Source organism: Episyrphus balteatus, chromosome 1, assembly GCF_945859705.1.
Source record: "Episyrphus balteatus chromosome 1, idEpiBalt1.1, whole genome shotgun sequence".
NCBI lineage: Eukaryota > Metazoa > Arthropoda > Insecta > Diptera > Syrphidae > Episyrphus > Episyrphus balteatus.
In genome coordinates this window covers 98,778,272-98,802,003 of record NC_079134.1, presented here as the reverse complement: position 1 = coordinate 98,802,003, position 23,732 = coordinate 98,778,272, and the positions used below count along the sequence as shown (strand labels likewise).

Sequence of the window (23,732 nt, the reverse complement as noted above, 5' to 3'; positions counted from 1 at the left end):
CAGACTTTTATGTTTTTGTACTAAGATCTAAAAAGGTAGGGCCGATTTTCTTGCACCTGCGGTCGCACTTTGAACCCTTCCTAGTGACGATTTACTTATTTACTTTCAAGTTATAGTTTAATAAAAATATATTTATATTTGTTTGTAAATTAACTTCGAACGAGTATAAATGTTGCATCCGCGATAATGGAATTGCCCTTAATTTATGCTTAGTTACAATTGCTTCCATACAATTTGTTTGTTTAAGTACGAACTTTATAGAAACGTGTTAGAAAAATAATATTAAAATTTAGAGAGGATTAAGGAGGAGAAACCAATGAACATTGTTTTTGAATGCATTTTGATTATAATGGGTTGGAAATATCGAGTTTGGTAAAGTATTCCACATACGTGTTGTCCGGCTAATGAAAGGTCATAAGTTGTCGTTGAAGTTCCACATCGGAGGAATTAAGGGATGAATTTGACAAAAGGTATTAGAAACTTAAGAGTGCTGTCATCAGCAAAACAATGAAGCGGATTAGAAGTTATTCCTGAAAGGTCGTTAATGAAAATAAGGAAAAGGGTAGGTGATAGGACGGAGCCTTGAGGAACACCAGCATTTATTTCCTGGATATCTGATTTGAACCCATCTAATACAACTTGTATTGAGCGGCGAAAGAAAGTTTCTAATCCATTTGATCAGAAACCATAAGCAAACATTTTTGATAAGATAGCTTGATGCCAAACTGTAACGAATACCATAGAAATATCTAACGCAACAATTTTACTTTCACCGAAACGGTGTAAAGATTGATTCCACTTTTCGGACAGATAAGCCATCAAATCCCCAGTAGGCCTCCTCCTACGAAACCGTACTGACGACCGTTTAACATGTTTTGTTCCTCAAGATATTTCATAATCTGACCATGAAGAGTAATGTCGTTTTCAATTGGTTTCACTCAAGAATTCACTCATTCAATTCTGTTTTTTTATTTTGTGTTTGTGAAATTTCAAATGTCAAATATTGATAATTTTTTTTTTTCAAACGAAAAAATTATAAACCTGTAGACGACGGAAGAAGAAAATGTAAAAAAAAAATCATTCCACTGCATTAAGGTACCCATTTTAATCTTTTTATTAATTTTAATTTAATTTAAATTTTTGAATGACAACAAAAAAAGAATTGAAGACCTCCTCTTTAAAGGAGATATTAAATCTGGACGGATTTATTTATGTCAAGATCTTTTAGTACTTTTTCGACTCAGCGAGTACGAAAGGAAATTTTTGTTCTCTCACTGCTAGACAAACTCTCAAGAACAGGAGGAGCCATTTTACTGTCAGGCAGCGTGGAGTTAGAATTCGAATGTTATATTCACAATTATTCATAAGAATTATATTCTCACTGTTTTAAAGACTGTTTGGCTCACACTTTTTTGAAAGATGGTTAATTTTAAAATTTTTGTCTGCCAAATAAATTCGACAGAGGGTTAATATGTTTTATTTGCTGAATGCATTTTGAATTAACATAAATTATGCATGTGCATATGGGTAATTCCATGAAAAAGTGGACACGAATTTTGAACAAATTATGCCGTTTTTTTTACTTTTTGTAATAGCAAATTATTATTTACAAACGGTAACACTTAATGCAAGTTGCAAGAAAAGATTCTTTGTTGTGTTCCCTTATGGATAGAAATTAAATTCAGGGAGTATAAATAATCTTAAAGCATTTTTAAAGCATAAGCTGTCAACTACAGAAGAATTTCACATGAAAATGACGGAAAAACAAGCCCACAGAAAACTAGATGAATCTAATAGTGACGATGACAATATCCCCTCGTGATTGCTAAAATAAATTAACATTTAAGCAAGCTTCGTTACACAATATTCGATTTAAAAAAAAACTTGAGTGAAAATGCATCTTTTCTTTACTTTTGGAACCACAAATCGCAGGTAACATGAGTTACCAAAATAATGTAGCGTGAGTTACCTAAATATTTTAAAATTTTTCCTCGAAATATTGAACAAATGTTTGGTTTTGTCACTAATATTAAAAGCTTGTAATTTTGTATGTATGGAATCTTCATTAAAAACGAATAAAGGTTCTTAATTTCGCAGAAAAACTTCATACTGTCGGACTCTTAAAACTCTTGTCCGATTTTTGTAACGTGAGTTACCATTATACTTTATTTTTATGCTAAAAATAAAGAACATTTTTTTTGTTAATTATGAAAGTAATAGTTATGCTCCATTCATGGATAGTAATTTCGTATCATTAAAAATTAAATTATTAAAATTAACAAAAAAAAAATAATTATTTATGAGTAGGAAATTTTTGTGAATGTAACGTGAGTTACCATGGAATTGCCCATATATCAAATAAAACTTAGAAACAAAAAAAAGACCTCAACCGATCGGCGGTCGAAGATCACTTCTTTATTCAAGTAACTTGAAGCAAATCATTCGCACACGAGAAAACATTTGTTCGCTTTTGCGTTTCAGAATGTCAACCCTGTTATCTTAAATAACGGGAGGTCCAATCGACTCTCTTTGTGTCTGTTGGGGGAAGGTTTTTGTTAAAAAAAATGGCATTCTCTGTCTTCCTAATGTCATTTCTGATTGCTATCTCGAGTTCGATTTTGTTAACGAATCCTAAACTTACCCTGTAGTACCTACTATGTATGTATGTACATTACAAAACCTATTCGTTTTGAAACTTTTGTTGGCTCTGTCCAAGGGTGCCCCTGACCTAAAAGGCCCCACTGTCCTTAATATTATTTCGAGATTATCTATTATAAAAATAAACCTAACATTATTGGATAAAAATGCAAACTAAGGTGTAATAAATTTTTTTTTTCCCGTCGCTCAAATAAGATTTTGAAACGAAAATAGACTTTCCGCATACTATCAAGTAAAAAGAATAATGGAAACATTTGCAACATACTTTAGATTAGTTTATTTAGGACTATAATTCTTGTTTTTAAGATGGACTTTTCATTCTTATGAAGTATCACAGATATGTGTACACATAATGTTTAAAAATAATGTATTCAGTATGCAAGTATTGATTATTTGCAGATACATAATTTTTGTCTTGCTAATTTTTCGCGATTATTTGTCGAATGTTAATAAAAGCATAACAAATTATATTTAAATCCAGTGAAAACTAATAGTAAATAAAAAAAAATATATATAAGAAAAAATCTAAAAAATAATTTAACTCAAATTTTTAACATAATTTTACTACTTTTAAAGAAAACTTACAAATTCTACAATGCACAGTGTAACTCAAATAGATTCTGTTTACCTAATTTCTTTGGTTTCCAATAAAGATGAGTTATTCACTTCACTAACAGCATTTATCATTGAGCTTGGTGAAAATGGCAAATGATACATTCCAGATGTATCCATGAACTGATCGCTCTTGATAAGCAATTCATTTTTAATGTCCATAAATTGAGAATGGTCTGTATTGTTGTTGCTAATGTTGTTGTTATTACTTTGACTCGATGAAGTGAAAGTGTAATTAGCTCCTGTTGCAGAGGTAAATGGACATAGTTCGATTTCATTTGCATTTAATAATTTTGGCTGGTAAGCATGCAATCCGTCAGGTGTAATTATCTGATAACTTTGAACAGTTCCAATAACATGATTTTCGTTTGAAGATGGCAGATAAGATACGTTCTCGAGTTTTGTCAAGGAAGTCATATCCATTTGATGTTGTTGATGGTGTTGCTGATTACTATGTTGTTGCTGATGGTGACTAGAATTAGATGTTGAGGACGATGATAGCGTGGTAGTGGATGTGGTGCTCAAAGGAACCGTTTGCAATTCATTTTTTATTTGAATATGCTGCTGCTGAGATGATTGCTGGTGATGAAATATACTGCCGTCATGAGTTTGGATTGTTTGAACTGGAAGGAGAGAACCATTTGATGTTCCTATTGGACCTTGGATAATGATATTATTAGCATGTAGTTGATTTTGCAGCAGCGCGTTATTTAAATCAATTTGATTATAGAGAATGGTTGTGTTTTGTAACTGTTGCTGCTGCTGTTGTTGTTGTTGTTGCTGGTGATGTTGTAGAAGTTCGGCCGTACTTATTTGAAGTTGACTAGGTAAAATCATGCTACTCAAATCAATTGTTTGCATCTGATGAGATGTACAATTACTTAAGCTCTGGTTGCTGTTATTATTGCTTTCAGATTTTGTTTCAATTATTGTTGTTATTGTGGACCTATCATTCAACATCTGTTGCTGTTGTTGTTGCTGCTGCTCTTCTTCTTCTTCATCCTGTTGCTGTTGTAGTTGTTGCTGCTGTTGAAGTAATTTTTGAGCTTTAGTAACTCTTTTTCGTCGAGCAGGTGCTTTAACGATTACAGGTGCTTTCTCCTCTTCTGCAGCTGCCTTAATTTGCTCTTCCATGTCAACAACTTCACTATGTTTGTCTTTTTTATGCATTTTCATTTTATCCGGACGCGAAAACTCTTTGCTGCAAACAGGACAGGCAAATATTTTTCGATTATCGCCTTCATGAAAAAGGTAAGCATGCCTTTGAAAACTGTATTTGTTTTTAAATGTTTTAAAAATCTCTTTTTTGGCACACACTGCACAATATGCAATTCCATCAACAATATGCTCATACTTTTGAATATCCAATCCGCGGACAGACATTTTCTCTAAGTACTCCGATTGTTCATCGGGTTCATTGCGCAATTTTCGCTTTCGTTTCTGTTTCAGGTTGTAAATCATTTTTGTTGTATAATTAGTTTGCGAACTATTCACTGAAGGTGAATTGTTCTCAACGATTACATCATCAGCAGATTCATTTTCCGTTTTCAATATTGGCATTGTTGTGATTTGTTGTGGTGGATGTTGATTAATGATGTAGGTTGTATTATTATCAGTGGTGACCATGTAAACATCTTTTTTTTTGGGGTTTCAATTAAAAAAGATAATATACACATTCATTGAAGTTAGGAATTAGAATTTAATAAAAAAAAAAATAAATTAAAATCTACTTTCGAATATATTTTCTTTCAGTCAATAAACAATATCAATTATATAAAAAAAATTTGCAAATTAAAAAAAGAGTTCCAAATAAAAATAAAATTGAATTGCTTTTCAAATAATTGTATAGATATAAAAGTAAAAAAAATACAAAAAATATAACATACAAAAAGGAAGAAGCTTGAAGTTTATACTCGAGTTTTTTTTATTTGCAAAAATATTTATTTCTATTTAGTATCGACGCACTCTATAATTAATTAGAGGAGAATATTGATTGTTGTTGTGGTATCGTAATTTAAGTTCATTATATACTGAATTTGAGTTTGAATTGTATCTCGGATCATATGTATTGTATCTTGGATATTTAGGATTATATCTTGAATAATTATTTGTATTGCATTTGCAACTTTGGAATGCATTGCCTCGGGAACTATTGGCATTATAGCTATTGTAGAAGAAATTTCTTTGATGCGTTCGGTGTACTACGAAGATAATAACAATTATTTAATAGATGTAAAGTTAAGGTAATTTTAATCAAATACAAAAATAATACATATATATACTATAAAATTTATGGTTCGCAAGTTAAATTTAAACACCGTTGGAGAAACAAGAGCCACACAAAAAAATATTGAAACATACGAGTACATAAGTAAAAAGTTTTTTGTTATTTAGACACTAAACTTGAGAGCGATAATAAATAACCAAGGAATTAAATGAAATATAGGATGTTAATGTAAGAAGATTCTTTAACTTGAAGCATTGTTTAAAGAATAATGTCCGTTTTACGGATTTGGATATTTACGGATAAAATGGTGGTACAACGTGCAGTGTGAGTGTCGTACCTTTGCTGAGTACTCATTCCGTAATTTTCAAATTGTCACCGAAACGATAATCGATGATGATATTGTCATTAATTTCTTATCCGTTACTCTATTACTATAGTTTCGCTGTCGACGTGAAATTGCATACTTTGAGGTGAATAATGATGTACTAATTGGGTTTATGAAGAGAAAAATAAGATGGTGCCCAAAATAATAAAAAAAAATTGAATATTTTTTTTGCAACTGTTCTTTAAACAATTTTATTTATTTATGTACATAAACAGTTTCTATAAAATTGTTAAAATTTACAAAAAGGGTTCATTTTGTTTGCAAATTTACTCAGAGCGATACCGTTTTAGCTATCGTCCAAACAATCGTTTTCATTATGATAATCGAGTTACTGAAAGCAAAAAGAACGATAGCATTTGCGACACGATAGTGACTATTGAAATTAACAGTATGGTCAAACGATATAGTTTGGCTATAATCGAGTTATGGAATTATCGTTTTCGATTATTTGGGCTGCTTACTTTAAATGATATAAGGAATTTGATCATTTTTTTGCATTTCGGATTGCTGCTCAATCACAACGTGCTTTAATGCATAATTGTATGAAAATGTTCTCAATTTATGTTTATATTTGTTTGTGTTTCTACGTGAAATGTCTATGCATTTGACAAGTGAATTTACAATGCCACCACCAAGAGAAAATCCGAAATAAATTTAAGTGCAAGTGCAAACATACACCTAGACCCTTATGATTTGCATATCGTTACGCAAATTTGATAAGTCAAATTACCTGGTCATCGAGTTTTCTGTTATAGAAACCAAATTACACTTTACTTAATTTCTTTTCCGAAGGGGCTGTTTTCGCGGCTATAATTCAACCTGATGCCACTTGATAAAAAAAAAAAAATTGGTCGAGATAAAAGCTATTGGCTGTCGGTCAGGTACCTAGTTGATTTTTGGTTTTGGGTTTTCATTGCTTTGGTGGCTAACACGAACCGAAGTTGTTCAACAAAATTACTCACGTCAACCATAAGAAATTACAAAAAAACTTAAGAAAAAGGCGTTTCTTTCTTGTTATTTGAAAAGTGATGTTTTTTTACATGACTTATGGCATCATACCAACTTTAGCACTTTCACCGAATTTCACGGGATTTTATTCACGAAGTGTTTCGGTACTGGTTGCAAATCTTCCCATTTCTTATTACCATTATTTTTAATAGTTTTTCGCTTATATTTTACCTGTACTGAAAAAATTCACCTTTCAATAAAAAGAGTTTTGCATTTTTTAAGGATGTTCGTATCGGAATATTTTTTCTATTTCTTTCTATACGATTCAGTATTCAAAAATACCTTCAAATAATATATCATTATGGAGAGATTGCATCAAAATAAATTTTCCTGATTTATCAACCATCAACTCCTTTCCTTTTCTAGCTTTTAAACCTGCTATAGAAGGTGAAATTCTGCGTCGATACCAATCATAATTTTAAGAATTATATTTTCTGATCCTAGTTCTTGTCTTTCCTGGAAACTTATCTTTTGTCAAGCGCTGAAAAGAACCACATACTAAATTAACAATTCTTCTTTATGATAAAATAAACCAAATACACAAACTTCAACGGATAAGAGATGAAATATCGGAAAGTTTTAAACAGGTTTTGAATAAAGAAAATAAGTTTTTTTAGAAACCGATACAAAAGGTGTTGGAACAAATTACCTTACTTAATAAATAAAATCGAAAACAATCAAAGAACGGAATTTCTAATTATATCTCAAAACGTGACGTCATTGAATCTTGTAATTCTATTCTACAATAAAAGTGTTCGAATTTTCAAAATCCAATCTTTTTAATCTTATAAAAAATAAAAATTGATCAGGTTTAGTCATGTATAAGGTTTTATACAGGAGATTTAAAATTATTTTCTATATATTAGATATTTGTGGTGTTTGGTATAAACATAATAACTAATAACTTTAATTACTTAGTACTCTAGTCAAAGCGTCAGAAAAAAGGGTTTAACCTTGCGCACAGAGACACTGTAAATTTTTATTTCATGGATCGATAAGGGTATATTTAAAAGTCTTAAACCCAATTTCGCACCACCTGATCATTCTTTATAGCGGAGTTATTCACAAAAATGCATTTTTTGGGATATTTTGCTTCCAAGTGAATATCTTAGCTTGAATCATAACATTTTTTACAAGGGTAGGTCATTAAGCCGGAGTTATTCAAACAAAAAGTGTCAATTATTAATACAGTTTTAAACTGCTATAACGTAGTTTCCGTATTGTTCACGTTTAAATGAGTGTAAATAAATTACAAAATAAATTACACTTGACTTTTAAGTGTTAATGAAAGAAACTGAAAATAAAGAATTGTTAAATTGGCAAGGTCCATACTTTTCTTAAATGAACTGTTCGGAATAGAAAAATTTTAGTTTTGATGTTTAATAAGGAAATTCTTGTTCATAAAAGCTTAACCCCTTGTAACCCAACATCGCAAATTTTAAAATTAATAATGTCAATCGACTTGCCTTTAGCTATAATAAAACACGTATTTTTTTAAAATTCAATATCTTCATTATTTACTTAGTTATTTTGAAATTTAAGGAGTAAAAAAATAAGTTTAAATAATTTATTTTTGTAGATAAATGCAAAAATTGAACAAAAAACCGTCTAATATTTATTTTTAGGCGCATTCCTAAAATCCAAAAATAAAACCCCGTTAGTTTATGCAGGCAGATTTGACATTGAAGGATTTTGCTATGGGTTCTAACTATGTATTTCAATTTAATTTAGTTCGATGGAATAGATTTAATTAGACAATTTAACTTAACAAAGGCGTTTTCCTTTTGTTGTATTCATTTTCAAAACCGAAATACAAAATTATCTATAGATTAATATGCATATAGAAAATAGAAAAATGCCGTGCAAAAACAAAAATAAAATTACACCAAACTAAATGAAAACTGTAAATGGACCAACGCTTAAGTCTGAGAAGAATTGCATACAAAAATTAAAAAAATATTACACACCCAAGTACACTATTCCCCGATGTAAGATTATATAATTTTTCCAAGACATGGATTTTCAGCATCATAACAATAAGTAAAAAGTTATTAAAAATTACAAAAAAAATTCAAAAATTGTAACATTAATTTGCAATGATAATAAATGAAGACTCATGTGAATAGATAACTTTAGATGTGTTTAATTACCTGGTACAAAAGTATTCCTTTTTTTTGGTCGTAATTTTGTTTGCTTAACTTATTCATAGTTCAACAACAAACGATTACACTGGTTTACAAGGGGTTTGTTGCCGAGGCAAAAAATTACTTTTCTGAAGGTTTTTGGTGTGCTGAACTCGAACCCGAAGTCAGAAAAAACTAACCAGCTCCCGTTTTTGAAATATTACCGTTAAATGCAAAAAACGTTTTTTTTTAGTACTTCGGACCATGTTTTTTTATATAAGGAAAATTGTTTTAGCTTATTTAGTAACGGTTTATAAAACCTGTTTAGATCTTTTCAATATCTTTTTTATTGTCCGAGATATCTAAAAATGAAGTAATTAGGTTTGGCTTCATATATAATAAAGGAGAAAACGGCGTTATAAAATTTCTATGGTAGATATAAAATGCCAAACAACTGACGATATCTCGGGCAGTAAAAAAGATATGGGAAAGATTTAAACAGGTCTTGAAAGGTCTTATAGAAACCGTTCCTTAATATGCTCAAGCAATTTTCTTTATATAAAAAAATAAGGTCTGACTTCTGATTCGAGTTCAGCACACCGAAAACCTTCATAAAAGTATATTTTTGTTTCGGCAACAAAAAAAAGTTTATTTTTGTTAATAAGGGTTATATGTAATAAATAAATCTTCTGTTGGTGTTTAAAGCATAAAATATTTATTAACCTCCGTACACAGTTACCAATACAACTCGGCTTTTATTTCGACTTGCAACAGTTTTTTTTTGAAAAAAAAAAATTAAATGAAACAAAAGAATAAACTAAAATTTTAAGTACACAAAGTTATGTTACTCTTCAAAAATATTGTTTTGCCAATTATGTTCAAATGATAACAGTTCAGAAGCATCTAAAAAAAGTTGTGACGTCAGCTAAGTTTGGATGCGGCATTGAAGAGGGTTGAGTTTTGAGTATGAATCTCAATTTGCGTATTAATTGGTCTTGTTGGCGTCCACCATTTTGAAAAACAAGAAAATTTGCAACACCCTTTCCGATTGAAAGTATAATAACACTGTGTTACAATCAAAATATAAGCGGGCGGAGACCTATCACGTTTTGTAAAGTTGGTTGATAACGGTTTTTTGTAGAGGAGTTCAATACAATAATTTTTTACTATGGGTGTCTATCTCTCCCCTTTTAAGCGGGAGTGGCAATTTTCTAAAAAAATAATTTAAAATAAAAAAATTATTTACAATAAAAACAAAAAATTAATAAACAACGGCAACACTTACAGTTATAAGTGATACCATTTCCGAACAGAACTGATTAAAAAAACGCCGCTGCTAATTTTCACAAAAATCCTTGTCATTTTGTATAAATTAATTAATACAGTCATTTAAGGTAAAAATTCTTCGAGGTTTACCTCGGAATGAATGCTAATAGAATTTTTTTTTGCTCAATACCTTCGTTTTGGCATTCTATCACAAACCTCAAGTCTAGAAAAACTCATGTCCGCAAGTCGCGATTTCAAGGTCAAAGCGCGAAGTGGAGATTTTCAAAATTAGCAAAAATAGACAATGGTATTACTATGTACACATATTATACATGATTTTGAGGTATTTTTTAATGCTGATTAAAAAAAAAATCTAAAATCAAGGCAATCTCATTTCTCTACAAAAAATTATACCTGTTTTTCATCTGTCAACCCGTTTATTAAATTTGGAGATGAAACTATTGAGTTGGAACTAAGATGGAATTCAAATCTTTTTTTGAATAATTCGGTTGAACTTGCTAATCTAACATCTGTAAAACTGAAAGAAAACCTTATAGATTTAGCTTCAGGTGCCATGTTAAGAATAGATAGTATTCTGAGCTGGCAAACGAAGCTTTGCTGCTGTTAGTGCCCTTTCATTACTGTGTATATACATATGTGAAGTCAAATTCGCTTCAATGTTGGACATCAAAACTATGAAGAGAAACGGACTAAACTTGGAAAACGATTTAATTGTTAAAGTATCAAAAATCAATCCAAGATTTCAATTTTTATTAAAAAACATACAAACACATTTGTCGCCCTGAGAAATTTTGTTTGTCTTTTGTTTTTTTCAATATTTAACTCGCGGCCGCGACCTCCTTAAGAAGTCTTCGCGACCCCTCAGAGAGTCGCGACCCACACTTTGAAAAACACTAAGCTAGAATAAGCGCATTATTTGTATCTTTTTCGTTATTATATAAATAAAATTGAGTTAAAATAATATAATAGTTTTTATTTTTAGTTTTGTCTTTTAATAACGTGCAAAACGGCACTTTTTTATAGGGTCAGAGAAAAAAAAAAACAATGTCGCAAATAGTTCACCGTTTTTCAAAATACGCAAACCGAGATTTATACTCAGATTAAACCCCTATTACGTTAAACAAATAATAGACTGGTTATTTCGTTTAAAGTAATTTTCTATTGAAAAGCAACGGTAATCGAAAATTATTATTTGTTATTAATACGTATGTAGGAATATAAACCGAATAAGTAAACGATAATATATACATATTCAGCCCTATTCTGAATAAAAACCCTCGGGGAAAAATGGACAAGGGTTCCTAATCAAAAACTGCTGGCATTTATGTTACCTTTTTGCTTTTTATTAACTACATATTAACAAACAAAAAAACGAAATTTAAGAGAAAGACTAAAAGTAATCTGAGAATTTTTAGTTTGGGAGCCTTTCTACCGAAAATATTTCACCCGTAGTTTTTATTTATAGCAGGGAGTACGGCGTAGTATAGTATTGAGATCTCGGTCCGTTATCCAATCAAACTTTATTAGTAAACACACAACAAGCTATTTTTTCTTCTCACCACCTTAATTAATTATTCCGTTGGTTCTTATTATTTTTAAAATCTGTATTATTATCTTTATTTTTTTTTGTCAGGTTAAAAAAAAGTAGTTTTACGTCAATGCAAACAAATTGTGCAAAATTTTTGCGACAATGGTATTTTTTAAAGCAATAAGAAAATTAATAAAACACAAATATAATAATTAAATCAAATTGTTTAAAGAGCTCTTCAATACATCAAGATAAAAAATAACAATAAATAATAAAAATATAAACAATACAAAATAAACAAATTAAAACAAAACGAAATAAAATTATAACAGGATTCATTTTGCTGCTTACCTGATGACGCTCCTTTACCACCACTTTGACTAGAATTTATTATTTCTGATTCTGCGTCCACACTACCTTCGCTATCAATGACTTCGTTTTTGATACACAGAGCTGTACCATCCGTAGTTGTTATTATATTATTCGAAGAAGTAGTTTTCATGGTTACGGGGATTGGTGATAATGTTGTTGTTCCACCTCCGATGGCTTTGTACACAATGGTTGTGTTCAAGGTATTGAGCTGACTAGAGTTATTCGTATAAGCAGCTGCTGACGCTGCAGCAGATGCTGAGGTCCTTACTGAGTTTGGAGGAGATGTTTTATTTAAATTCACACAAACCGTAGATGTAGGCGATGACATTGCCGAAAAAGGTTCTACTTTTAATTGTTGCTGAATTAAACAATCGTTTGACTGATCAAGATTTTCGGATGATGGGGTTTTCTTTACTATTGGGATTTTTCCCTCAAATTTAATGGGATGATTTGTGAATTGAAATGTAGGACTAAGATTTTTCATCAAATGTTCGTTTAATTTGCGTAGAACCTCAGTATCGGCTGGTTTAGGGGTAGTTGCTGGAGATGATGGTACGGAGCTAGATGAAGAATCTAGAGAAGGAGATACTGATAGAATGATTGTTCTTGCAGAAGTTGCTGTTAGCATACTTCACGTACCATTGTTCTCCTTCTTTTTTCTAGTGGGCGTCTTTCGAGGTGTTTTTTGTTTAGGAGGTTTTTCTATTTTCTCTGTAGAAGGACGTTCTTTTTTAATTTTTACTGTACTTTCAGCTGGATATTCTTTGCCTTTTGGACTTCGTCCCTTACCGCGAGAATTTGAACGGCGTTTACTTTCATACCAATCGTCGTCGTATTCAGCGTCTGACTTTCTTTTTTGTTTACGTTTTCTAAATGCATCCTCGTCGTCGTCAAACTCTAAAACGAAATGATAAAAAATAGGACAATTAACAAAAATAAAAATATTTATGTTAACAAAGACAATCGTTAAAAATAATTTTAGGGTTCACATTTTTATAAAGATTTTTGATGTATTTACGAAATATGTATTAGAGATAGTCATCAATAAACGGGATTTAATTACTATTTTTTTTTTTTACGAAATGAGCCTTTAACAAACAAAAAATGACACCATAACCTTAAAATCAAGCGAGCACAGTGTTAGTAACAAGAAAACCAAACAAAAACAATAACTGAAATATTTCTGAAAAAAACTATTTAATTAAATCTTTTTTTCTTTCTATTCTTACATTAAAACAAGCGATTCAAATTAAAATAAAACTCATTATGTGTTTCTCTCTGGAAAATCTTAATTAGTATAACAATTGACATTTTCTATCCTTGCCTTTTCTGGAATATTTTATACTTTTTCATTGACGGATTTTAATATTGATAGTTTATGTCTTAAACGGACCCCTATCGTTTTTTAGATACATTATTATAATTTTTGTTTGCCTACAAACACAAGTGAAGAGTGAAGTCTATCCAAAATGGGGTCGCTAAAACACTGCAATTATGACGCATGCTAATCTTTTTTTCTTCTTTCGAAAGAAAACACTTGCAGCACGACATCATCATTTTTTTTTCTTTTTAGCCAAAGTTTACCAAGATCCCACGTCGTAATGCAATATTTGTATCAAATAAAATAAATTTATTATAAAATAGAAAGTAAGTAGTAAATTACAATTTTCTATTACCACTTGACAATATCAAAAATAAAATTAAAATAAATTTCCTGTTACAAGCTTATACAATATACGAATTTATGTCGTAAATAGTAATAAAACAGAAATTATACATTTTTTGCCTCATGGGTTAGTTGAACTACTAAGACCGTAAGTAATGTAAAGCCAGAGGATACCCAATTAAATTTATAATGAATTTTATGTAAGATGCGTTTTAATAGAACATAATCTGTCTTACCAGATCCATCGTCAATATAATCTAGTAATTCCTTTTTAGTTTTCAATATAGCTGGACTTTGACTACTTATACTCGCTGGCTCTAATATTGCAGGTACTTCCTCGTCCTCGTCCATGTCCAATGTTAAAACGCTTTCCTTTAAAACAGCCTTAACATCATCTGGTATGTTTGGATTTGATTGAATTTCATCGAGATCAAGATCAGGATTTCGTTCCTTAAATGATTTTTTTTTTGTTGGATTGCAATGTTTCTTCATTCTTTGGAATAATTGTACAGGAACATCCCCATTTCTATGGGGTTTATCGTATGTGTGATAAATAAGAAAAGAAAATTTGTAGCTAAGAATCAAGAGAATTTGTTTTGTCATGACTTACTTCTTATTGCATAGAACATCTAATTGCGTTGGAGGTGGTGCTACAGTTAATGCATTTGGTGGATCTTCAGGATGCTGACCAACATCTGTACCTTCAAGCCATGCTTGATAGCGATCGGGTTGAAAGCGCTTTACAAATGTATCCATTGATATTTTAACCATATCATTGCTAGGCAAGATAAAAATATAGTTTTTTAACTGACTTGTTGTGGAACGTGAATACAACAATATTTATATTTTTGATTTTAGTTTCTTTTGGTCTATTCATTATGAACTCGAAATAAAAAATATTTTTTTCTTTTTTATTTCTCTTATATTTACCTGCAGGTACACTGAACAGCACGTTTTCCATATTCAATCCAACGTTCCATTGCGAAATTAGTAGATTCTGCACAATTGAACCCATGATTGAAACCAGCATGATAGCCAAATGGGAAAGTAATCATTATTTCACCGGCTTCTTGTGTTATCTGCAAGAAATATTCATATTCAACACTTAATGTCGTTTCAATGTAAATAACAGCAGACTCCCGTACCTTACTAACTGGAACTTCATGCTGCTTGAGGATCTGCGGACTTATTAAAGTCATTTTATGTCGCAAGTACGCATTACAGTTTTGATAACTTGCGGGAAAATAACTATTGGCGACTTTTTCTAGTTTTCGTCCATACTCAGGCGGCACAACGTACCATGTTTTCGGCGCACCAAAATGTAAATAGTTAATAGAATATAAGTCCATATCTTCAGTGTGCCATGCAAACGTTGTTTTCCACATTCCAAAATACAGGTATGCCGTATTCACACCATCGATTTGTATGCCATAGTCTTCGTTCACAAAATCTAAGATTGTGCCCAAACGATTAATATTCCAGCTCTAGTGTTTAAAAGATATTATAAATAGCGTGAACATTAATTTATTTTTTTACTCTTACATTCATTTCTGGGTCCGTAATGCTACCGCTAACATCTGCACCGTAAATTGGGGCCACATACGTTATATTTTTCCAATATTTTCTTTCAAGATCTTCAAAATCGAAATGTTTCGGTGGTTGATAACGTTCAGTGTTGGCCAATTCGGCAAACTGTTTAACAGTGAGTGGTTTTTTTTGAATATTTATTTGTTGATAGAGTCCCTGTTTGCCAGTTACAACTTGACATATGGGCGCAGGTATGGTTATGTTGAGGGCATCCAAATCTTCATAGCCACTTTTTCTTGGTACCCACTCAGGAGGGGGTACAACCTAAAAAATAAATTAATACTCTGTACAATCTTGGATCCCCATTTTATTTTGTTTGAAATAAAATACTTTGGCAAGCCCAGCTTTGTGTGCACCCTGAGATTCCATGTAAGCTATATACTTGGGAAAATCTTTAAACTCCTCCCAGGTTGGTCTAAAGACCATAATGCGTGCTATTTTTGAATCTGATCCTCCAGTTAAAGCCATTTTATTTGTTATTGTTATTTTTTTTTTATCCAGTTAATATACAATTCTATAAACAGAAAGAAGAGAGAAAAAAATGTGTTAAGAGAATAATATCGTGAATTCTATTCACTTTTTGCCAAAAAGACTGTAAATTTTATACGATATACAATTTGGTGATTTATTTTAATATATTTGGGTTGTTAAAGTCTTACTTACGGTCTTAAAAATTGTTTCAAAATTTTATAAAATTGAAAATATACGAAACAAAAATCGAAAAAAATTGATTTTAAAATATGCATAAATGTATTGTATATTCAGACAAAAAATATTTTCAAATAACATTGTTTATAAACCTTTATTTAAAAATAAATAGGGAAAGGGGGGACAAGACCGCCTATAGGGGCAAGACCGTTTTTGTACTATGTTGTATGAAAAATAGTAAAATGATCGTTCGAGTCCATAAGTTTGAGAAAGTTCTGTTTAGACGTCGAAAAGTTACGGTTAATTTTGTGATTTTTCATCAAATTGTTTTGCTTCATGCGTAAAGTCAGTTGTATTTTTAACACTAAAAAAAAATTTTTTTTACTTTTCTCTTTTTACAATAGAAAGTGAATATTCAAGGAAAATGAATATAGAAGGAGTCGTAAAAATAAAATTTAAAAAATATTCCGGAACATCAGATATGATATGACTGGGGCAAGACCACCCATGGGCGTAATTGGAAGCTCTGGTAGCCAAGTTACCAAAAAGCTAAGCGACATGCACCAAATAATACCGTAAGTGATGATTCTGAGGAAGCGGACCTTGCAGACTGTATTTGTATCTTCTGCCTGCAACTTATTTCTAGATTCAATCCAAAGATTGTTTGATTAAGTGCAAAATGTGTACAAATACCAAATGGTACCACAGAGCTTGTGCTAAAGTGAGAACTAATGAAAATACAGCATATACGTGTTTATTATTGCAAAAAGATTGCATTTAAATCAAAAGAAACAGCCTCTCTAATTGATAGGGCGGTCTTACCCCCATGTGGGGGCAAGACCGTTTTTTGTTAGTATTTTTTATTTTTTTTTAGACAATGAGAGTTCCTACAAAAAACAACAAACTTAATGAATAAAAACTTTTTTTTAATGAAAAGATGTTTTTTATTGGTTTTTAAGACAGTAAAACACTAAATGGGCGCCCTTTCCCCCACTTCCCCTACATATTTATAGTGGAATAAGCAGTGTTCGAATTATTTGGCCATAGCTGTGTGCGATTTTAAGGTATGAATCAGATAAAATTTTTATATTTAAAAATAAAACAACCACCATAAATCGACCATCCCTATAAAGAGTTCAATGATAAAATCCCATCTGGGCAATTCCATGGTAACACACGTTATATTAAGAAAAGTTCCCAATAAATCAAACTTTTTTTGTCAAATTTTAATATAAATTGATACGAAAAATATTTTCTATGAATGTAACTTTCATTATTAAGTAAAAAGCGTAACATTTTGAGTCCGATTTTAAGAGTGCGATAATGCGATAGTGCGATGCCTCTTATGCCCCATAGGGGGCATTTCCAAATGCTCCATACGGAAATTCCCCGCGTGGTTCAGTTGAAATGTGACCCGCAGTATAAAATATAGACTGTTAAGGATGGTGGGGCTAGTATTCTTATTTGGGGATGTTTTTCTTGGCATGGTGTGGGGCCATTTCATCGGATAGAGGGTATTATGGACCACCTTAACTACAAGGAAATCCTAAGGGACACTATTCTACCTTTTACTGAGAAGGAAATGCCTACTATGGTAAAATAAATAACGCACCATGAAGCAGAGGGCAGCTCTGAGTTTGAATCTTCAAAAGCTTCTTTAAAGAAGCTTGCAAACATATTTGAGATTACTTGGGTTCATGAGATGACGATGAATTTTTCATAGAGTTTGGGTAGCCGCTAGTTTTTTAATCTTACAATTAACAAATTTCCAAAAATTATCAGGATTTGATTTAAGATCACGTTCAATTTTAGAGATGTAATTTTCGTATAAAGAATTTGAGTGCTCTGCAAATATGTAGTTGTTTAATAATTAAGAATGTTTCAAGATCTTCATCGGTTCTTGTACTATTAATTTTACCAAGGCTTTGTTTCTTTTATTTTTTAAGTTTTTAAGATGTAAATCAAGCCATGGTGGAACATTAGATTTGCCTCGTCCTCTTTTAAGTGGAATTGTCTTACAAAAACAATCAAAAAGTGTATTATAAAAAAGGTTACACGTATCATTAATATTGCAATTCGAAAATAACTGATTCCAGTCAATGGTACATAACAAATTAAAAAGTTATATATAATTACATTTACTAAAATTAAATTCAAGTTTGTTTATAGAGTTTTGGTGCGGAGAAGATAAGTTTAGATTAAGCGCAATATGTAACGCGAGATGATGTCGATCTTCGTCAATTAGCTTAACAGTCGAGGCAATGACTGCAGTTTCGGCGCTAACGGTATCACAGAAAAATATTAAGTCTAGTGTAATAAACTATTAGTCACTGCGTTAAACTGGCTTAGTCCACATGACGACATAGCATCAATTAATGAAATTTCAGTTGAGCTCGAAGCATTTACCGGAACGTAGAAGTTATCGTCATCAATTTTGACCCAGTCAAGGTTTGGTAGGTTAAAGTCACCTACAATCAAAATTTCATCTTCAGGTTCCAAAAGCACATAGATACTTTAGATAATTCAGCCAAGTTTCAGTCAGTATAGTGAAGTCATGAGGAAGATTGTTTACATTTTTGTAGATCTTGTTGGTCTTTGTCCGAATTCCATTTACATTTTGATAGTATATTAATATCTTTTTGTAGTGGTATTTTTTCGGATTTGTTAAGCATATCAACTCCCTGATTTTTTGTTTACCATTTTCGAAAACGTTTGGCAGGGGGAATGCACTGTGACCCATTTTTTTGAAATCAAGGTATCACCCTCTATAGCCTTATTTGATTTAAAGTATTTATATACTCGACACAGAAATCAGAAAAAATGCATTTTTCAACCCCCCAGAGACCATATAATGTCGTGAAATAAACCTGCCAGACTTTTAAATTCTTTACCAGGACGCTAATACCAACACATACATATAACCCATTTTTGGCCTTATCCAAAAATCAGCTGTGGCCTCTTATACTATGAGAAAAATTTAGACTCTAAAAGTTTCAAGGCCGGCATTATATCCATTTATATCCAAAATTGAAGTAATTTGCTCAAAAAAATCTCGAGTCAATTATTCTGATAAATACTGAGATTCTAACCCTACAATAGTGCTTAAATATTTGAAACTTGAGGTTATTGATTTTTTATTTAATGTTAACATACAATTTCAAAAATAAATTTTTTCTTTCAGTGTCACACCGGTTACAAAGATATATCACACCCGTTACATTTTTGAATTGTTATAAAATCACATTAGGCGTGTTTTTTTGGCAAAGCTATCCGCAGTAGGATTTCCCAAATATCAACACTGAACAAAAATGTATACGCACGAACCAAGAGAAAGGAAAACGTAAACTTATACACATCGTCAAATTCTATGCCAAGCTTGGTTTAGCTTCTATTCCTATCGGCAGCTGCGTGTTGTTTTTGTTATGCTTGTAAACGCCAACTGCAGATACGGATAGCAATGCCAAAAAAACACAGCTATTGTTTTTATTACCTAATTCTCTTGAAATATATGCTTAATGGCAACTTACTTAAATCTTCTTTCATATTGAATACGATATCCACGACTTTTCATTAAAAATCTACAATATGGCTTTTAAGAGTCACCGAAGTAGACTGAATCGATTTCCTAACGTCACACCCGTTACCTCTTATCTTAAGAGTTTGAGACTTTGAAAGACAGGTTTATAAAATGTTATTTTAAATATATACTAACAACTTAATATATAAGGTATTTAAGCTATTAAATACTTTATTTAGTGCAGAGTACACTAGCCAGGAAAAAAAATGACGTAACTGTGTCACACCCGTTACAATAGAATTACCCATTTATAAAGAGATAATACGAAGAATTCAAGAGAGATATGCTCCTATAATTTGCGGGATCTGCTGCACTACCTTTTTTGTGTATAGAAAATATAAAGTTGAGGAATATATACATCTTCCATTACCTTATTGAAGATTGAGAAAAGATTACTTTTAAGTTCCTGAATTCCGTATTTGTAACAGGTATTCCATCCGATGCTGCTTCTTTATCTTTTAAACTTCTCAGAGCCTCATTGATCTCTTAATAAGTGAAACTTACATCAAGGACTTCAATATGAATGTTTGGTGCAGCATATCAAATCGTATTAATATCCTCAGGAGCTCTTAATTTTGTCTCTAATTCTTGGTTGAAAACATAAAACTTGCTAGTTAATTACCTCACTATATTCCAAAAATCTGCTCCATATCTGTAATTTCCCAAACGTTTGGCCTCTGATTTATAATGTTTCTTCTTTTTTTAACTGCATTACAACTTGCATTTCGTGTTCGATTCAAGATACTGGTTTTTATACGTAATTTCATTTGTTTCAGGGTATGCTTTTAGACATAAAAAAGATATTTTCCTAGCCATTTCACATTCCATATCAAATAATTGCATTTTGCCCATTTTTTTGTTTCCGCACTTTCCACTGGGGTACGAACTCTTTATTTTATCTTTAATTCCTGTTAGAACAGATACTCGCTGTTCCGATAGTCCTAAATCCAATTGCCTTCGATACTTACCTGCATTCGAGTCTCTCCATTTCAGCTTTTGCAGCCATTCTGAATACTATGTTCCAGTTGTACCGTTGTGATGATAGGAAGATGGTCAGAATATGGTACAGTCAACTTTGAACTCCTTGACGTGCCGATTCGATTCATCGCCAGCTAGAACGTGTATTCACCAGCTCTATAAGAAGCAGTAGCGCCATTGAGGACTCCCAGGAAAAATATGTTAAACAAATCTAGTAACTTCGCTTCTCTAACATTACTTACACCGTCCTTAGATTGGCTTAAATTTCTTTCAGCTGTATTTACGGATCCAAATTTTGTTACCATTCTGGCATTTAAGGTTAGGCGCACACATGCGATTTTGATCGCGCGATAATTCAGTCGCAAATTAGATGACAAGAATTTCAATGACTGTAGACACAATTTTAAAATTTTTAATCGCGGGAAGCATGTGTATTCACAGTCATTAAACACCTTGTGATCCATTTTTGCGACTGAAAAATCGCGCGACTAAAATCGCATGTGTGCGCCTAGCCTAAATCTTCTATCAAAAGAACTTTGTTATTGTCGTGAATCAGCATAAAGTCCATCAACAATGATTGCAATTGAGGTATGATAGTAAAATCGAATATCGTTTGCCGTCGCATTTTAAGGTTTTTTGATTTAGTAATTAATGTAAATTAACAATAGAAATTAACTTTTTACAGTCACTCACAAAACAAATGAAGGAGGATACGTTTGTGTATAAATTGTGTTGAAAATGCATAGATATTTGTGAATACGTCAATTATAAAATCAATCAATATAATGAAAATTTGTTTATATAATATTTTTAAATAGCGAACCGAAAGTCCCTGCATTTTGAAATAAACTCGTTTATATGTTTTTTAAATTTTCATTTTTGAGGAAATAATATGTAATTCAGTTTATTATTATTTTAAAAATTACAATTACAAAGTAATTTGTTTTTAAGGGATACATTTATTTTGGTAGAATGTTTTTTTTTTTTTTTAATTCAATAAGTGGAGATAGTTCAATAAGTCTTAATAATAGCATGCTCAATTTGAGTTAACAAGCCAGAATTTTGGGTGTAAAATAAATAAAATATATTTAGCACACACAAATCTTCATCTAATAATGCACAGGGGCATGCCCTAAATAAGGTTTGTTGTGATGTTGGAAATGAGAAGTTATGTCAAATTATAACTTATTTTGATCGTTTGCAATTCTTAAGAACAAAGAGCCTGAAATGAATGGAAGCCAATTGAGATCTAATATTGATTAAGTTTCTTAATTTAAAAACATTCGTATCGTGAAAAAATGCACACAAAATCATAGTATTTCCGAATCTGTTTTTGGAATTTTCTTCTTCTGATAGAATAGTTTTGAAAAGATGCAAGGAAAGTTTTTAATAAGGAATGTTCATACTGACTAACCATACTGTAAATATTTCTATTGTTTGTACAACCAAAACTAATGTGAAAGCTTTACATACCCCGATTCTGGTTTCTCTGGTTACATATTAAAAATCCAACAAAACTCCTTTTACATCCATTGTTTTGTCTAGCTTAACTTTTAAGTGCAGTTGGATAATGCATATTACTTATCATTAACACAAGTTTGCCTTTTATGATCAAATATATTTTAGAATTTTATGTTTCAACACAACGAGGAACTTATATATTTTTTTTTTAATTTTCCAAAAATTAATCGGGATTGTTAATTTCATTTAGGAATGAAAGAATAATTATATCTTTTATTTTTCTACCGAACATTTTTCTTTTTCATTCAATTTCAAATTTGACTAAGATATTGCACAATAGAGAACACTGAAGAGCATCACAGTTAAAAATCACATTTGGTTTTCACGGCCATTTTATCATTATTTTATAGTAAACAGTCTTCGAAGTAAAAACTGTAACGAGAATGAAAATAATATGCAACGAAAGCGAATAAAACAAAAACAATATTTAAGTATTCTCCGGCGTGTGCATTCTTTGATTAAATTACTCAGAATAAACACAGCCAAAACTGGAAGTCTGAAAGGAACCAACATTTCATCCCTTACGACAGATTCAAATATAAAAAAAAAATAGAACTTTACTGGTTATTCTAAACAAATCGAAATCGCAAACTTATGTACAAGAAAAAGGGAAATAATGTATCACATGTGGAAGTCTGAATGAAAGGTGGTTTTACGGTGTAGTTCCCCTATTATTGCTTTATGGTTGCCGACCCGCTTGGTAAGCGTGTTATCCTGCATTGGAAGACAAACAATTTTTTTTCTTCATGAGTAAAATATTTTTTTTTTTTTTTTGAGAATATGAAACATGTGCATGTGAATGAAGTTTGTGCATCGACTTACTTCCGTAGAATTTAGTCAGCTATTCGACCCTCCTGAATCCTGTTTTCGATTTAGTCATGAACGAAATTCGTCGACCTTATATCGGTATTGCTTTGTTTAAAGGGGCTACGCACGAACCATTGCAGCGTTTTTTTCCTTTGGTACTCATTTCTCCAGGTACCAAAAAGAGAGGGACAAGGATAAATAAAAAGGACCCTTTTCTATTTAGTGTCTAGTAAAGACGAGTTGTTATCCCTACTTTCGTGAACAATGCACTATGAACATTACAGTATATATCGGTAAGTTTTTCTGTGATCACATAGGCATGTCCTAAACGATCGCAGATGGCCGATTCTGGTATTGAAAGACTCACTTCTTTTTTTTTTCATACGGTTCAGAGGTAAATAAAATTATCAGCAATATACCTGAATGGTATAGATATGTGGAGAATATTTTAGTCATTGGTGTTAAACATGTCTGAGTTGTCTGGCTTGGGACAGTGACCTTTTCAAATTTGTTGTATGTATTGGAATTGGAAGACAAACCAACCATATTCTCACCAAACACCTGGAAGACGAAAATTGTGTAAAATTTTTGTTTTCTGAATTAATAACCGAAGGTTGTTTTTAAAAACATGTATTTTTTTCTTTTAACATTCAGTATCGGACGAAACATTTGCAACTAAAAGTGATATTAAATTTTTAGGTTTTATTTGGGCTTTAATGATCTTTATTTTTGGATGCAATTAATGAAA

At 31.3% G+C, this 23,732-nt stretch overlaps 1 protein-coding gene across 4 annotated transcripts in view; it reads right to left on the bottom strand.

Moving 5' to 3' along the window:
• LOC129906937 (inner centromere protein A-like) overlaps window positions 1–23,732 on the bottom strand; it is a 57,660-nt gene that overhangs the window by 16,470 nt on the left and 17,458 nt on the right. For 3 of the 4 annotated variants that reach the window (XM_055982931.1, XM_055982932.1, XM_055982930.1), the window contains exons 2-10: window positions 15,784–15,967; window positions 15,409–15,717; window positions 15,012–15,350; window positions 14,797–14,945; window positions 14,477–14,644; window positions 14,103–14,392; window positions 12,840–13,097; window positions 12,180–12,773; window positions 3,287–4,904 (exon numbers count right to left, since the gene is read on the bottom strand). In XM_055982931.1, coding sequence (XP_055838906.1) covers window positions 3,287–4,904; window positions 12,180–12,773; window positions 12,840–13,097; window positions 14,103–14,392; window positions 14,477–14,644; window positions 14,797–14,945; window positions 15,012–15,350; window positions 15,409–15,717; window positions 15,784–15,921 — 3,863 coding nt within the window. In that variant the 5' untranslated portion in view covers window positions 15,922–15,967. The remainder of the gene's footprint in view (window positions 1–3,286; window positions 4,905–12,179; window positions 12,774–12,839; window positions 13,098–14,102; window positions 14,393–14,476; window positions 14,645–14,796; window positions 14,946–15,011; window positions 15,351–15,408; window positions 15,718–15,783; window positions 15,968–23,732) is intronic. The other variant, XM_055982933.1, reaches the window with a different exon arrangement.